At 36.5% G+C, this 17,170-nt stretch overlaps 1 protein-coding gene across 5 annotated transcripts in view; it reads right to left on the bottom strand.

The window, feature by feature from the left end:
* Window positions 1–2,822: 2,822 nt before the first annotated feature.
* Window positions 2,823–17,170, bottom strand: part of AKAP11 (A-kinase anchoring protein 11) — a 35,986-nt gene continuing 21,638 nt past the window's right edge. For 2 of the 5 annotated variants that reach the window (XM_015851730.2, XM_015851729.2), the window contains 5 exons: window positions 16,743–16,898; window positions 12,355–12,468; window positions 11,584–11,630; window positions 10,880–11,040; window positions 2,823–7,719 (listed from right to left, as the gene is read on the bottom strand). In XM_015851730.2, coding sequence (XP_015707216.1) covers window positions 7,573–7,719; window positions 10,880–11,040; window positions 11,584–11,630; window positions 12,355–12,468; window positions 16,743–16,898 — 625 coding nt within the window. In that variant the 3' untranslated portion in view covers window positions 2,823–7,572. The other 3 variants (XM_015851731.2, XM_015851733.2, XM_015851732.2) reach the window with 3 other exon arrangements.

The following is a 17,170-nucleotide window of genomic DNA, read 5'->3' as shown; positions in this document are numbered from 1 at the left end:
TTGGCTCGTGTTCCAAAGCTCCTAAGCTAACAGCATCAGAAAATGTGTATTTCCCCATTGCTACTGAAATATTACCTATGCAGACTCACAACTGATAAGTAGGGACTTCTGTCATGTCTTCCAACTCCAGTACACTCAGCAAGCCCACAATCTTTTCTGATATATGAATATATATATATATACATATATATTCACTTCACATGCTACATAGAGTTCTGTTTAACAGGACACTCGAGTACTGCCATTTCTCTGGAAACAGTTTCTCTAAACAATTATGTTGTGATGAGCTTCTTCCACAGTTTGTTTTCCAATAGACTCATGTTCATGTTTCCAAAAGAAACGCCATTCATCTCTTCTGAATTTCTGACATCCAGGATACAAAGGTGGTTCCTTGTTCCATTTCTTTTTGCATCACGCTAGCACTGCTGTAGCAATACAAGTAGTATGTCTGATTTTGTGTGGTTAATTAGTCCAGCTGCAACATCTGCACATAGTACAGAATTAAAGGGCAGTAATTATAAAGATGCATTCTTCCCAAAACCAGACACATCAATAATCATATCCACTGTTTGTAATTAAACGCTATCACTTAAACTTGAGACCTGATGTAGGTGGGAGAGACAACTGGCATTTTGTCAGCTCTCAAAAAGAATGCATTTTGCCATGTGTCCGGAAGCTGTTGTTAGGCAGCAGACTAAATATGCATCCATACCCATAATGTAATACACTAGATTTACACTAAATTATGCTCGAATATCAGCTTAAAAGTTACTTTCAGCATAAAATCTAAGAGTTTTGCAAGCAACAAGTTAGGTTCCAAACCAAAGCAACCACAGATTACTTTCCTACAGGAGTGAAAAACTCAGCCAAAAGCAAGTTTAGTTCTTCTTCATTGCTTGATGATTTCTGGTAGGCAGCCTTATTCCATAACCTCCCAGCTAAGACTTCCCTTGCTTGTTTTTAACCACTTCCGCCAGCCAAGAATAAGAAGGCCAGAAGTCACATCAGGACAGCTGAGCAGGGTCAGGAAAGAATCTGAACAGCCATACTACTGGAGTGGATAAGGGTCAGAAAACAGTAGAAACCAGCTACAACCACAAGGAAAGTGTGGGAGGAGACTTAAGAGCAATAAGAGGAGAAAACTGCACAAAATAAGAGACCGGCAATAAGCGGGCTACTGGGGTAGATGGTAGAAAAAAATACATTACCTTGCCTTTTCCTTCTGGATATTTGTCTTATTTCTGCCCAAAGCATTGAACTCGTGTTTCCCTTTTGACTATTCTCAAATAAAAACAAAAACCCATAGTCACTCACATACACACACGCACAGCTCCTTACAGGCCTAGAAGCAGCTGGAGGACTGGAGATGAGACAGGCTACACGTTTTCGACTACGCAAAGGCCTCCATTTCAGTCGCTGTAGTTCTGCATGGCCATGAAGCAGAGAGCCAGCACCTAATCTACAGATGTGGCCTTTGTGTTCGTCACTGTTAGTTCCCCTACCCCAAGCAGAAACACATCTGCCTTAACACCAACTGAAGAGACATTTGATTAATCTGGAGTTCAATAACTAGTCAGGTTAGTGGTGAGTGCACATTTCTTTGGCATCGCCTGCTTTCCTTAGGCACCTTCCAGTCAGAGGCTTGGGGCAGTAACCAGCAAGGAATTAATCTAGGAATTCAGTCACATCAAAACCTCAAGTCATGGAGTTAGAAGAAAGCAGAAGCAAAGGAGAAGGAGATGGGAGTAGCACACATTGGGCAAAAACTACAGAATAGTTGGAGATGCAACACTCTATTTAATACATCAAGGTTAAACAAAGTGCACGGATACTGTTCTGTGGTTGAATCAAGCCAGCCAGAGCGAGACTGCTAAAGGAAAGCAAAATAAAGTCTAGGCAGGAAGAAAAAGAGCAGGCTGATCTTCAACACGATTCTCTCCCTTCACAAAAACCGCTTCTTTTTATTCCCAAATTTGCCACCCACCTTTTTCTTTTTCCAGAAGAAATCACCTCTAAAAAAAAAACCTTGCAAAATTACAAAATCCTGTAAAGCTGGGAATGCTTACTTTAAAGGTTATATATATATATATATCAATATATATATCCATATTTTTGAAATGAAATGCTGCTGCTGAAATTATGAGATCTGTAACATTTGAATACAAAACAAACCACCGCCATCTATTTGCAATAACAGCATCTTTAGAACTTAGAAACCGTATCAGTGCACAAGTTTGGCCAGCATTTTAATTTTAAGGTATTTGAGAATTTACTCTTTGGCTAAGTTTCACAAGATATCAAAATGTTTGAGGGTTTTGAATAAGCCCGTGAATAAGCCCATGAAAACTTGTGTTCCTAACCCTAATTCTTGCATTTATTAAGACTCTAAAACTAGCTGTTACTCTGGTTCCCTGAAAACTGAACAATGTGCCAAGACCATCCTCAGCCCACATGGAATTATGAGGCCACCCTCCCTGACCTAGCTTTGAGGTTAGATGAGATAGACTGGTTATTCATTCTGCATACACTAAGATAATACAGCCCATTTCTTGCTTAATATCTCCTATCAGAATTCATGCAACAGTGTACTTTATGTGACTGGAACTTCAGGCTTACCTTCCAACCCAAAGTCAGTATAAAACGATGTTCTCGCATTCTTCACAGACAGCAATTTAATCCTGTAAGAGTGATGCCATCTCTTGATGTAACAGTGCTGTTTACTATGCCATTCAAGTGCCCTCACACAACACTGAGTAGGACCAATCTTAGCTGCATTAACTGAAAAGTAATGTTGAATGAACTTACAAGAAATGACAGCTCTCTCAAAGCCAGTGAAATGTGATTTATTTTAAGCCACTGCTAAAACAAGGACAAATTTAGTACAACCTGGAGTTTATAATCCGAAAACTGAATATAGTTAAATTATTAAAATGGCAAAACTCATCACCATTATACGAGACCTTCATATTCATTGAGTACAGTTACATAAACATTTATAGTTATTCAAACTGCTTTTGGTATACAATTGCGTCACTACCTGGGCTGTGAATTATCTTAGCACTGCACAAATAAGCAGTAGTTCCAGCAAATTATAATAATTTTCAGTATTAAATACTACTCAGACATTACAGCTGAACAAAGACCCTCTAAAACTACAACTCCAGCTATACAACAGGAATGTACAAAGATGGTATAAAATAAAGTGACTACAGTGGCTGGGCTCTGTACTTGTCTCTTCAGAGCTAGAGTATTGGACAGTCAAATTCTCGACAGTAGTGGCTCTTGTTGAAAAGCCACTAATTCTTACCCTAAGCTCAGTCCCAAATCTCATATTTTTCTTTGCAAATCACCTCTGTAAAGCTATTATTTTTTTCGCTGGTGACACTGTTGAGTATTTACTGTGTTCCCATCTCCAACAGGATGCGACTCTTAATAGAAACGGTCCTAGATAAAGTAACATTAGACAACACAATGTTTAAAATCCAGTACCATTTTGGGGAGACCTTATTAGTCTCGGAATGTGGGTTGTTAGGTTCACATTTTTGTTCTTTTTTAATTGTTTTCTTGTTGTTGTTTTTTAAAGCTTAAACAGTCATTTTAAACTCAAGAACAAAAATACTATGCAAATCGCTTTCAAGTATGTGGCCTTGACTCATGTTTCACATCCTCATTTTGAAACAGTAGATCTTCTTTAATTTTAGCACACGGCTTTGGTTTTTATGTGTACTTATGTATTATTTACGTACTCTGCTCTACATATTTACATTTGTTTTAAATATGGCCACTTCTAATTGTTAATTTACAGATAGAGTGATTGTTTTCAAAGCACTTTATTTTTTCTTTCTACAGTATCTTACAAAACATCAAAGCACTTCTATTTTTCAGCACACCAAATGTATTTATGTAGTGTTTGAGAGAAGGTGCTTTCTGGAATGGTGACATCATCGTATATCTTTTCTTAAATTAAAACAAAAAATATATATCACATTACCAAGTTGAGTTTCCCATGCAGAAAAATCTGCAAGATGAAACAAACTGTATTACACTGCATGTTTAGAAGCACATTTGTCTGCTTTAAGTGGACCAGAATGCAGTCCTCCATACTGTTTTTACTTGCAGTTCTGCATTTTGTGGTCAGCAGTTCTAAATAAATTCAGTAATAGCATTATACAAGGCTCACTGCAGAAAAGAGCAGCTATGTCACTAATATAACAGACAGGACCAGTTAGATAGAATCAAAGGAAGAATTCTGCAACAGCTATTAAAAAAATGGTTAAATAATGATTTTCTGAGGCTGGTTTGATTCCAATTTTAGTTTTTAAAAAAAAAAAAAAAAGAGCATCCAGAACAGAAGTTACAGAAGTTCAGAACAATTTGCGTAGAAAAATGTGGCTTTTTGTTTGTTTGTTTTTTTAATAAAAATGAAGTATTTTGTAACTTTTCTCCTTGTGTTAATTTGGAAATTGTTCCTTTCCTTGCAGACTAATAAATCAACATCATCCTTAACGTCAGTCAATGGAGTAATGCAATGTATCTGATGCACTGTGAAACAAAGAATTCATTTATAGCACAACTACTGGCCACTTCTCAAATAGCTGGAAGCTTTGGGAGTTGCACACTTTTAATTTTTCATTAAAATAACTTAAAAACCATCAATTTTCTAAAGTCCAGCATACCAAATAGATGAATTTCCTGTTCTCCTGGATTTTTTTTCCTCTGTTTTGTGTGTTGAAGTCTACTGACAGGTCTACACATGTACAGCATCATCAATATCGTTTTCAGCCTCGTTTTAGATGTGCTGAAACACCATACTGGCATTACTGTATCCTCAGTCCTGAAAATTCACTTCAATGGGAATACCAAAAGCCAGAGCAATAGTTAGTTCTCAGGCGCTGGTTTTTGTGTTTTATTTTCTTGACATTTTGATTATGCAGTTAAATTTATGCAAGTTCATTACTGTTTTGTTAAAGGGAAGATGTTACCACCAGAGAATGGTTCAAAAGAAGCTGAAAGTCAACTTTCTCAGACTGAAAAAGAAGAAAGGAAAATGTGGGGAGAGGGAGAAAAAAATAGGAAGAAAAATTTGTATATCCCTTTACATTTACTAATTACCAGACCCATCTTCCACATATAGAAATAATAATAGTTTTTTTCTCCCCTCTTTGCACTCTAGAGAAAGCTGATTCCTGTAACTTTGCATTGTATCACCTATAAAGGAGCAAAAGAGCCTGTAGTGGTTTTTTGGTCTTTGTCATGCGATCTTTCAATCAGCAAAATGGTAAGTCGCACGAGGTAATAAACTATGACAATAACACAATTTTAAGTTAGCAATAAGGATTCATGTTGTAAATTCATATAGGTGAGAACTAATACATAATACAGATACATCAACATATGTACTTCTATGTGCATGCACATGTGTGAACACACATTTGCATATATAAACCTAACTCAGTTGGACTGGTAAACTCTGAGATCCAAGACAGGGTCCCTTTAGAAAACCAGATGACAAATGAAAACTAAAATAAACCAGGTCTCTGTAAGAAGACTTACACTGACTAGTGGAATGCCTTCCTGACACACAAAGACATTGCAAGAAAAGTGCTCTTACCAGTGTGACACTTTATAGTAATTCAGGACACAAGGAATCAGAAATGTACATATTGCACTATAACTTGTGAACAGATTTAAAGACATCAGTTTTTTTCCATTTGGGATCATACCCTGAAATGCACAACATACCAACAATGTGCTTTTCCATAACAAAGCCATTAAGATTCTTTTGTTTGCCCAAACTAAGTGAAACATCACAATTTGCTTTCAAGTGATATGAAGCTGAAGGTGGCAGCCTTGTAATTACGAGCAAGTGCCTTTTTCTAAAAAAGAATGTATAAAAACAAAAAAGCAAACCCCAAAAGAATAGGATATGTAAAGATCCAGATATTCCTTCAGACAGAATGGCAAGTCAGCAGTACTGGTAAGAAACATGACTAGATCGCTAAAAAGACTTGATTAAAAGTGCCTTTAAAAATATTCAGCAAAGGTAGTTAAGAAAAATGAAAAATCAATTTGCAATAAATTTCTCCTTTAAATTTAAATTAGCTTTCCTTGTTAACACTTAAGTGCTCAGCAAGTAACAAAATTCTCTTTATTACTAAAAACAAAACTCATGTATGGAAGGTAAGAAGTAAAGAATTAGACTGGTCAAAAAGATGGCCACAATTCTTGGAGAAAGAAGATTCCATCTGCTATTTTGTATGTGAAACTCTCCCAGCTTTGGCTTGGATTACTTTTCTTCACAAAGGTTTGTATGGTGGTATGTTTTAGACTTGTGATGGAAATGATATAACACACTGATATTTTAGTTGCTGCAGAGCAGTGCTAATGGAACTGCAGATTTCAGCTTCTCAAGATGACCTGTCAGTGAGGAGCTGAGGGACACAAGATGCTGACGAGGGACACAACCAGGACAGTTGATAAAGATTAACCAAAGAGATATTCTACACTATGTGGTGTTGTGTACAGCAAAAAAAAATGGCAGGGAGGGTGGCATTTGGAGTCATGGTGGTTGTCTTCCCAAGCACCCATTACATATGAGGGAGTCCTGATTTTGCTTTGCTTGCAAGTGCAGCTTTTGCTGCACTTGTCTTTATCTCAAGCCATGAGTTCTCACACTTCGACCTTTCCAGTTCTCTTTGTCACTATGCTGTGAGGGGCAGTGAACAAGTAGCTGAGTGGTGCTGAGCTGCTGCTGGGATTAACCATAACAAAGACTAACATACAAATTCTTCAGACATAAAATCAATACTACACAAGTATTTTGATACAAGAACTTCAGTAAGAAATTTAGCAATTTAAACTTGACTGGCAAACTTCAGGAAACTTTGCTTAAGTTTTTAAGAAGCTCAGCTGCCCAGTCTGTCCTTCCAGAACTTACCAGATCTACAATCAACAAAAGGGAACAAGTATTTGCACTTTAATTTCAGAGCAGACTCTCACGTCTCCGAAAATTCAAATTGAGAAAGGCAGCTATGAAGGCAGACTTCACTAAGGGTCTGCCTGGGCAAGTCCTTTTTATCCACTCCTGATATTTCTGCCCTTGTGCACCTAACACCTGGCCAAGATTGATAATTCTGGAAAATCCTGCTGCAGACCATGAGAAGAGGTTTTTCCAGAACCTAAGTGTTCATAGTCGCACCATGAATACAGAACAGGCACAAATGGGAAAGAGCAATCCTGGTGCAGTGGGAATCCTCACTATCCTGCCTGAGACTGCCTCCTCTGAACTACTATCACAGACAAGGTACTTTTTCATAACTATCTCAACGGTCTGAACACAGCAGTAAATACAAGTTATGCATGGGTGGGCAATGTTGATTATGGACTGAATAAACATACCATGTGCACAGTATCACAAAGCACAGCACAGATACTTAGACTTTCACCTCAGTCTTTTAAATGCTGACAATTACTTGAACATTCATTAATCAAATTTTACATTATATATCTACGTTCTTCCCATCTCCTTTTAAAAGAGGAATGAAGCGAAGAGTGGTGCATCTTTGGACTATTTCAGACGTTATCCAGAAGCCACTCAACCAAAGACTTATTAAGGGTTTGCTCTCCATCGGATGCCTTCTCTATCATTTCACAGTACTTCAATACTGCTTGCAAGAGATCTCCCACTTTCCAATCTCTTTCTCGCAGTCTTCTGGAAAGCTAAAGGGGATACAAGGGAAACACAAAACAAAATATTTTGACCAGCACATCCTGATTAACAGTTACAGAAGTTATTCTTGAAACATTAGCTCATAAAAGATCAGTTGTAACAAGTTAATCATGATTCCCACATCTACAAAAACAAAAACTTCCTCAAGGATCAAGCGCTTTTCACAACAGTTTCTTCTGGAGGGAGTGACATTTTCAAATGATCTGGTGCCATAGGTATGAAGGCTGTGGTTCATCAAGACTGCAGAAAACAGGAAATTCCGAACACAAGGTTAAGACATTTGCCACCCCTCCCATGCCAATAACGCACATATAAAAAGACAAAACTCAGTCTTAATAAAAGGATGTGGATTTTCCTTTCACAACATATAGTGTGGTTTGGGTGGCACAGATGCTACCCTCAACGGAAACGGCGCCTTCAGAGTTAGGAAATTATAGCATCTTGGAGAAGAGGAAAAGGTGAAGGTTACGTTAAACTACCATTTGTGAGTAGGGATCAGTGTAGCTGAAAACATTTTGTTTTTCATTCAGGAGCCCAAGTAAGAAATTTCCTTTGCCTGTATGTCAAGATTAGCTACACATGGAAGAAGGCCTGCCCTAAGACACAATGAATTTATCAGTTTGCCTAGGACTAAAAAATATTTAGTTTTAAATAAATATATTCTTGGTAGCTTTCAGTATAACCATTTAACAACAGTTTCAGCACGCACTTTATGTGCCTCTTGGAACTGTCGAGTTTTATTGCTCTCTATTAATAAAGTTTTAAAAAGTCATTCAGCAAAATATCTTCACAGCTAACAAATTAAAGATTTATGGAGGTGTTTTGGGTTTTTTTTCTGAGACCTGTCAAAGTGAAGTATGAAAATTCTAGGAGGGGAGAAAAAAAAGAGTAGGACAACTTTTCCCTACTTCTTCACCTAAGTGTGATGTTCATACTGCAGGGAGACAGGTGATAGAACTGTCAGCAGAGTGTGAATACTGAACATTTCAGCCTGCATTCTCAGCTGTAATCAACCCAGTCCAAAAAAGACGTAAAAAACTGTTAACTTCTGAGTACAGGTTATCTTCAATAAACAGAACCTCTAATATTGAGCAGAATATATACTGAACGCTGACATTTCTTTAGTTAATAAAAATAAACAAACACATTCTACATAAGAGGAAGACAGAATCCTGAAGTTATTCCAATGAATTATTTGTCAATTTTAAAATACAGCACAGCAAACAAGAGTTTTATGGGCTACAAGAGGCAATTTTGTAAATGGTTCATAAAAGAAAGGTAATTTTTTTTTTATGCCAGAGAGAAGCTTGGCTGAAGTCCAAAGATGTACTTAGGCAAATACAGTTTGAAGTTTATGTCTAAAGAAAAATGTATCATCATACTAAATATGAGAGAGCTGTCACCTGGCTTTGCTTATCTTTGTGTTGTAATTGAGTTCAAAGTTCAGTCCGATATTTTCTTTATGACTGATGCTTCCTACTGTAACACGATAGAATCAACTGAGTTTACTCAAAACAGACACCAGAAATCCTAGAACAGTTAGATATGCTCTGATTAAAAATTATATGCATATGCACATATATATATATATTTAATAGAGGCACTTGCATATCCATGCAGTCAGATCTTCTGGAATTTTTCTTCTCAAGACTTGTCTAATTGATTATCTTCTCGTTCTAGTAGCTAACCAACATATTTTGTTTCTTATACATGTAATGAACTTTTCTGCTTTGCTGAGTATAGTGTGAACTCTCAAGAGCTTATATCCAGTTTCAGCTAGTAACTACCAGCATATAGCAGGCACGGTGTATTTTTATCTTTTATTCAGCCACAAAACATCAGTGGCTTATTATCCTGCTCTGATCAGCTAACATTTGCCTCTCCTCCCTTCCTGAAACTTCCAGCTGCTTAAAGTGATAATTACTGTTTTCAGTGTGATTTTTAAAAGCCCAGGTTTACTCCTTATGTAACTATGGTACCTTACCAAAGTAGCTCTGAGATTATCAAGCCCACAGAGCTGACTTCAAGATTATACATAAAGGTCAGTTTAGTTGGGGAAGACATCAGAATGGAAAGTCAGTTTAGCTTTCTGCTGGGCTACAGTGCCCTCTGGAGGTGCATCTAGTTAAGCGGCAAAACAGAGAATTACTGTTTCCAATTTAAGAACCTCAGTTTGGGACAGATCATCAAAAATCAGCCTGAGACTAACTATAAGACTTCTTGTATTGTACTGCTAGATATCTGGTTTCTATTAAATATAATACTGAAAGAACACTGGGGCCTTTCAGAAGAACATTCTTACTACAAGCATCCTTCCAGAAAGGTTTCATTCTCTGAACTTCAAACTGACAATTAAAAAGCAATTAATTTCAATCTTTCCTATACTGGATAATTCAAACAGGGACAATGCTCTATATTTTCTATATTTTCATTCAAAACCAAAGAAACAGCAAAGGACACTGAGTGTGACTGACGCAACAGGTGATATTCAGATACACCAAACACTTGTCCCTCCCCAATGAGATGTGCTTTATTAAAGCCTCTCCTATCAAATTCAGCTTTCTCTATGGTAACATCAGTCTCTAAAATCAAAAGTCTTAGTCAGCACTTTTTCTGAACAGCTTTAGTTGCAGTTGCTTCCAAGAAAAAAAAAATAAAATAAAATAAAAATCTAAACTTTATAAATGAATTCTGATATGAAAATGTGCATTTGCTGGCATAAAAACTTGAGGACGAACATCACGCTATAATGTTAGAAAACTATTCGCATAAGCAAGTTCTCAAAAATGAGATTTAATTTGTATGCAATTAAACACCACGTTAAAAAATGCTTTAAAAAGTACATTTTTCACTGAACAAATGTGTTGTAGCTGCACCTTTCCTTGGAATAAGCCAAATAAAACAACTTGTGAGACAAGGTAACTCAGCTTTGATTAATGCACTGTTATTTACTGTACATGCACAGACTAAACAGCCTGTTCTACCTCGAGCAATCAGGATTTAAATAATGATGTTTCTCGCCAGCTAATATCTCTTTATTAGCGAGTAGAAAAGTAGAAACAGCTGATATAGCAAATAAAAATAAAGCAAACCCCACAAATCTCATCACACTCTTCCCTCCCCCAAAGTCCACCAAATTCAAGAACTTACTATGACAAATTCCCTTGTAGCAGCATCGTGAAAGTGCAGATCAGACACCTCTGTTTCAGAAGCTGCCAGCCACTGGAGTGCTGCTCTGAGCTGGGGGTCCACTAGATTTGGTTCCAGGTCTATATTTAATATGGCTAAAGTCTTTTTTACATGCTCCAAACCTAACATTAAAAATAAATAAATAAATGAAGACATTAAATCAATGTATTTTATTTTTTTTTCCTTCACCTTCAAGTTGACTACAGAAAAAGAATAATGGTAACATATTTTCAACTTTGTAGTGAAAGACCAGAACAGAGAAGGTAATAAGTGAACAACCTCTCTCAGACTGGAACAAGTTCAGAGTTCTCAAAGAAGCAGAAAGTTTTAACAAGATTTGGTACAGAACTTAATTTGTACCTCACTAATTCACACATTCAAGGAGCTGCTCACAGTTCACTGTCTTTCACTGTTAATTATATGTGTTTTCTAAAAATCAGCAACTAACATATATTAAAATATATATTTTGGTGCACTCTCTTAATGCACTCTCTCAAAATATTAATCTAAGAATATATTCAGACACTTTAATGACACCAATGTCATAATGACCAACAAGGATAACAGGGTTATTTTGAAGGTTACAAAAGGAAAGAATAAACATAAAATAAATTGTGTCAAGTACACAGGTCAAGAACACCAATACGTGCTGGAACTGACATTACCTTCTACAGCATCCTTGGAGTCCTCATCTTTATCTTCTGTTCCATCACTGTATTTTAAAAATATAACAAAAATGTTAAAACAATATACATGGAAGAAATATAGTCAATCCTAAGACTGTACCAAAGATCCAACAGTAAAGACAGGAAGATCATAGAAAACTTAAGAAAAGACAATGAAAAGCTTTGCTTCTCACACCATTTCATATTGGAAATGCATTTGTCATCAAGTTCATGAGATTTACTCTTAGGGGAAAAGAGAAAAGGCAAGAAACTTCTAAAGAGATGTTTTAAAAGAGGACGAAAACTTGTTAATATTAAAGATGAAAGGTTTGCTTCATGTGCAAAAAAGGCTGAGATATCTTATATGACATGTATGAACAGCTATAGATTATCAGAGCTGCATGTTAAATGTTCTACAAATGTAATTTACCAAGGAATTTTGAGAGTTTCCACAAGCTAAATGAGAAATCCTGTAGGAAGCAAGCTCTAGTTTGCATGAAAAAAATAAATCCAAAGACTCGTAAACTGCAAGCAGGAACATGCATAAGTAGGATCTTTCATTTTGCAAGCAGAACACATTCACCAGCATAGCGCAGCAAAGTTTAACCATTCAGTATGGGTTAATTAATGAAAGAAATCATACTGTGATTAGGTGTGAAGAGAGTGAATAACAAAAGTGTTAATAAGTGCCAAATCCTTATTTTCCAAAATGATGATTACATGCATTAATTATGAGGATCCCATCTGGTTTATATTCTCAACTCAACCAACCTGTCTGATGTTGGAAAGGATAAATTCTCCTCATACATATCCCCTTCTAAACCAAGACTGCTCCAGCTACTGCTGTTACCATTACTGCCAGGAGAAGAAGAGAACACAGCTGAACTAGAAAAGAACAATAGCTCAAACTTGAACCTTGGTTTTCCTCAGAGCTGTTTTGTCAAGACATTTAACACAAGAATATTGAAACTTCCTAAACACACTTACTGGAATAGAGTACTAACAAGACTGTCAGTCATTCAGAGCAACAATCTGTGTTATAATGCAAATGTGGCAAGTTTCTGTATACAGGTAAAAGTATTAATTTGTACTCATTAATTTTCCAGCTCAACACTAACAGTAATTCTGTCCTCAGGCCAAACCAGATTATTTATCACTTACACAAGCTCAAAAATTTCAGTGATTGCATGCTGGAATCTGGGCTACAAGTACAATGGTTGCTTAAAGGCTAACTAAAAGTTCATAAAACTATACGTTGTGGAGCATAAATTAATTCCTTTCCTCTCCTCCTAAAAGCACAGCAGTGAACTCCAACAGCTGGGTGAAAAAGAATTCTTGGGGGGGAAACTAAAATAAAGAGAAACTTTTTAAAAATGACTTTTGAATACTGATCTCCAAGTCGGTTTTTATTTTATAAGAGAAAATAAGACAAAAAGATTATCTCACAGTTCACAAACACACTGCATTTATTCCATGACTATATTCAGTGTGAAGAACTGAAACAAGCGAGGGTGTCCTTACACTGATATGTTTTAGGTGCTACTGTTGGCAGTTTGTTAGCTTTGTGCTTGCATATAAGATTGAGCTACTCATTAAACCACCTGCTTTCCAATTTCACACCTTTCCCAGAGCATGTCTGGAAGCCTTCTAAGAATAGAATTTCAAGACAACCAGTGCTCTGAGAAGCCTAAATCACCTACCACAGATGGTAGGACAAGCCATGAGGCATTTCAGAGAAATACTACTGTAAGAAAATGCCTACTGCAGCTCTTCAACTAAGTTTTGTGTGGCTGCTAAAGCTCTTTTTCATAAGTTCTGATGGCAAATAGTAAAATTTAAAACAATAAATGGTAAAAGGGAACATTTCAAGAGGCAGATATTGATCTTTTTCAAGAAGCTGTCAGTAACAGCACCACCTATTAGTGTCCTTTGCTTCCCAGTGCGGGTGCATTTAAGCACATGAAAGTACTTCCACATGGTGATGGCAGGTTAGCAAGCTTGCAATATGAACACATACTAACTGAAGGGGAAAAAAATAAAATTAAAGAGCAGAAGCTTTCAAATAAATCAAAGTGGCCCTAGAATTGCAAATAAACCTATTAAAATGCACAAGTCAAAAAATAAAAGCACTAAAGGCAGTTACCAAGATGTTGCAATTACCTGTTAGATTTACATAGGAGCTGCAAATCCGGTCAAGAACATTTTTCAAGCTACTGTTTGAGGCTATCATTCAACATAATAAATATAATATTAATCTTGGTTCTGAATCATATATATAGAAAAGAGATTTTAAACACAGTCCATTGGTATCAACACTCTGTGCTCAAACAGCCTCTTTCTCTGAGAACTGTAGCTGATTGACATAAGTGGAAGTTAAAGCTGCCCCAGTTCTCAGACTAAAGGAAAAAGTATTAACAAACTAATTGAATGGCCTCATGCATAGTACTGTTCTGGGGAGATACACTCATAGATTTTACAGGTCAGCCTGGGTCTGAAAATACAGTACACATGTTTAGTGTACAATTAACAATGTGATTACAACGTAATAGCAACATAACAGATGGTTTTGTTTGAGTTTTGTTTGCTTTGGTAATGTGACCTTTAGTTCAGCATCTTAAAGTCAGTCTCAAAAATAAAGATCTGCAATGACAGAACAAGCAATAAACAAAAAAAGGTATTATAAGTGCTTCTATAAGGCTTCATGCTGCTCCTCAACACAAATCACCATAAGAATTACCAGAAAGAAAAGCTGTTTATACATATATATATTATATATATAGGAACTGTATCATCTGCTTCAAGATTTTGTATTACGTTCGTAATATAGTCAAAGGCAGGAGGCTTCTGTTCTGAAGTATAACCTCATCTGGATGCTCTGACCCATACTCTGGAAGACATAGAGTCTATACCTACAAATAGCCTATACCTACAAATGAACTAGAGAAAAAGCCTAATGCTACTGTGTTTCTAAACTTAAGCTGCCAGCATTAGAAAATGTAAAGCAAACAATATGGAAATTCCCCTGAGTAACTAATTGTAGTGAGGCTAAAAAGAACTTTAATTGGCATTTCCATTCAAATAAAACTACACAGATTATGCTTTGATAATTCTTTCCAACATGTGTTGCTCCCCGGCTTACAGCTAGCTTAACTCTCTGTAAGTACTGAAGGACAGTTTTTATATTAACCTGAGATCATGAAGGAAAAAAGAGAGAGAGAATATACCTCAGCAAAAGACCTGCCTGGACGCCTACCTGTGCAACATGGTGTAGGGAACCTGCTTTGGCAGGGGGGTTGGACTCGATGATCTCTAGAGGTCCCTTCCAACCCCTACAATTCTGTGATTCTGTGAGTTGGAAGGGACCTCTGAAGGCCATCTAGTCCAACTCCCCTGCAGTGAACAGGAATGTACACAGATAGATCAGGTTACCCAGTGCCCCCAGGTTTCAGATTGGTATTGACATATTACATATAATTAGGGCAATATTTTTAAAACAGATAGCATCATGCAATTAAGATTGAATGCCATTTTCTTGTTATACTACACAGTTTATGCTGAATATATATGTGTGTGTGTGTAAAAGCAATAAATCCTCTGCACCACATAATTCCTTATTTCCTAGGATTCAGATACCACTTGTATACTACTATTAACTGAAGCTTGTGCTATGATAGAACCCTCCTCTCCACAATGTCTTTTTGCTCAGAACCACAACCCCCGATCCTCTCACGTCCACCTGTTAGAACTCAGCAACACAAACACACACAGGTGATCTTAACAATCCACAGCTGGTCCTGTAAAGCCAGCTGAGCCATTTGTGCATGCCAGTTTCTTCTGCCAATACCTTGCTATCTAAATTATGTCTCCCCTCCCCTGAGTTATATGCCAATTTAGGTCATTCCTCCTCTAATTAACAAAGTGCCTTTAAAATCGCACAAAGTAACATTCTTTCCACTTAAAGCTGCCTTGGGAACTACAGTAAAAACACTGTGAGCACAACAGGTCCAGACTTTACATCTTTTTTTTTTTCCCTGGTATCAATTATCTCATATTTTATTCACTGTTTGTAACTGTCAATATGCTGATTCCTCTTTCCTTACACTCTGAATTCCACCAGTAAGTCAAATTTATTTCCACTCATCCGACAGACGATGCATTATTAAAATATCTTTAAGGCAATATTTACTTTTATAGAAGTATTTCACTGTACGAGAGAGAAATTGTAGCATTGGTTTGATTAAAATATTTGCTTAAGCCAGACATGAAAAAAAAAAAACCTACAGTTGTTGAATCAGTTTCAATTTGATACCAAATAATTTATGTGTACATTACATGGGTGTAAAATAAAAAGAAAACAGGCCCTCATTTCTGCTGTTCTTCATCAGAAGTGCTGAACATTCTACTGAAGTGATATATCCTTCATGCAAAACTAAGCTCACTCATTCCTCATATGTTGCTTATAAAGAAGCTAGGGCCACAACTCACTATAATTATCTCTGGCTACAGAAACGTTGCAGATGTTTAAAACCCCTGTATTAATTTAGCTGGCTATCAATCAGCAACTGGAATTGCAACAAGAAGCTGTAGAAAAAGTTAATATCCTAAACAGGAAAGTTCCAGTACTGCACACCTGTAAGTTTCTGGTTAGTAACACATGAATACACAAGCAGTTAACAGTAAGAATAGCTGATAAATTCAACCCCTAAAAACAGCTGTTCAAAGCTCCTCGTGTAAACAGAGCACATTTGTTCCCCTCAAGAACAGATGAATTTACATAAAACGTATCAATTTTTAATTGCAGAGCTAAATAAACACTACTTCCAAACTGTATTTTACATATGCTGTTTTTAAATATCTGCATCTTTTACAAATATTTAAGTTATACATACACAGTGCTATTTGATGCAACCCTAACACAAGTGACAATGTAAACTACCCATTTTACACTTAAGATATTGTAAATATTTGTGAACAAAATATTTGGTAGGAAAACATCAATTCAAAATAGAACATTAGAGCCAATTCAATATAAAACTCATTGCTTGCTGAAGACAAAATAACCTCCCTTCCCTCATCTCCCCAGAGAAAACACACACTTGATACTACATTTCTTCATGCCAAGGTAACTGCAGTAACTGTGCTAACATATTTATAGTTACCTGTCACTGAGATGAAGAAAACTGCTGCTCTCATCAGGATGTTCATCTTCGAAACTTAGATTTGACCAGCTGCCAGTGCTATCATCACCAATACTAAGGCTCATCTGCTGGCTAACAACAGATTCAACAGAGTGAAATCCTTCTCTTCCAACAGTGCTAAACAAAAAATGAAGACAAAAAACATCACTGCGTTTCATGTCAAATCTGTTTAAATTCACTTACAACAATTTAACACTTATTTCAAGGATGTTAATTTCCAATTTATCAAAAAAATACAAAATGGAGCAACCAAATGAATCTGACAGAGGGAATGGCACAAATAATTCTCTCATTCAGAAGACAGTGCTATAAAGCACAGAACAGTTTGAGCACCTATGTATTCTACTCTACAGACTAAACATCAAGGTACCCTTTTCAAGCAGAAGAAT

Source organism: Coturnix japonica, chromosome 1, assembly GCF_001577835.2.
Source record: "Coturnix japonica isolate 7356 chromosome 1, Coturnix japonica 2.1, whole genome shotgun sequence".
Classification (NCBI taxonomy): domain Eukaryota; kingdom Metazoa; phylum Chordata; class Aves; order Galliformes; family Phasianidae; genus Coturnix; species Coturnix japonica.
This window is presented reverse-complemented; position numbering and strand designations above follow the sequence as displayed.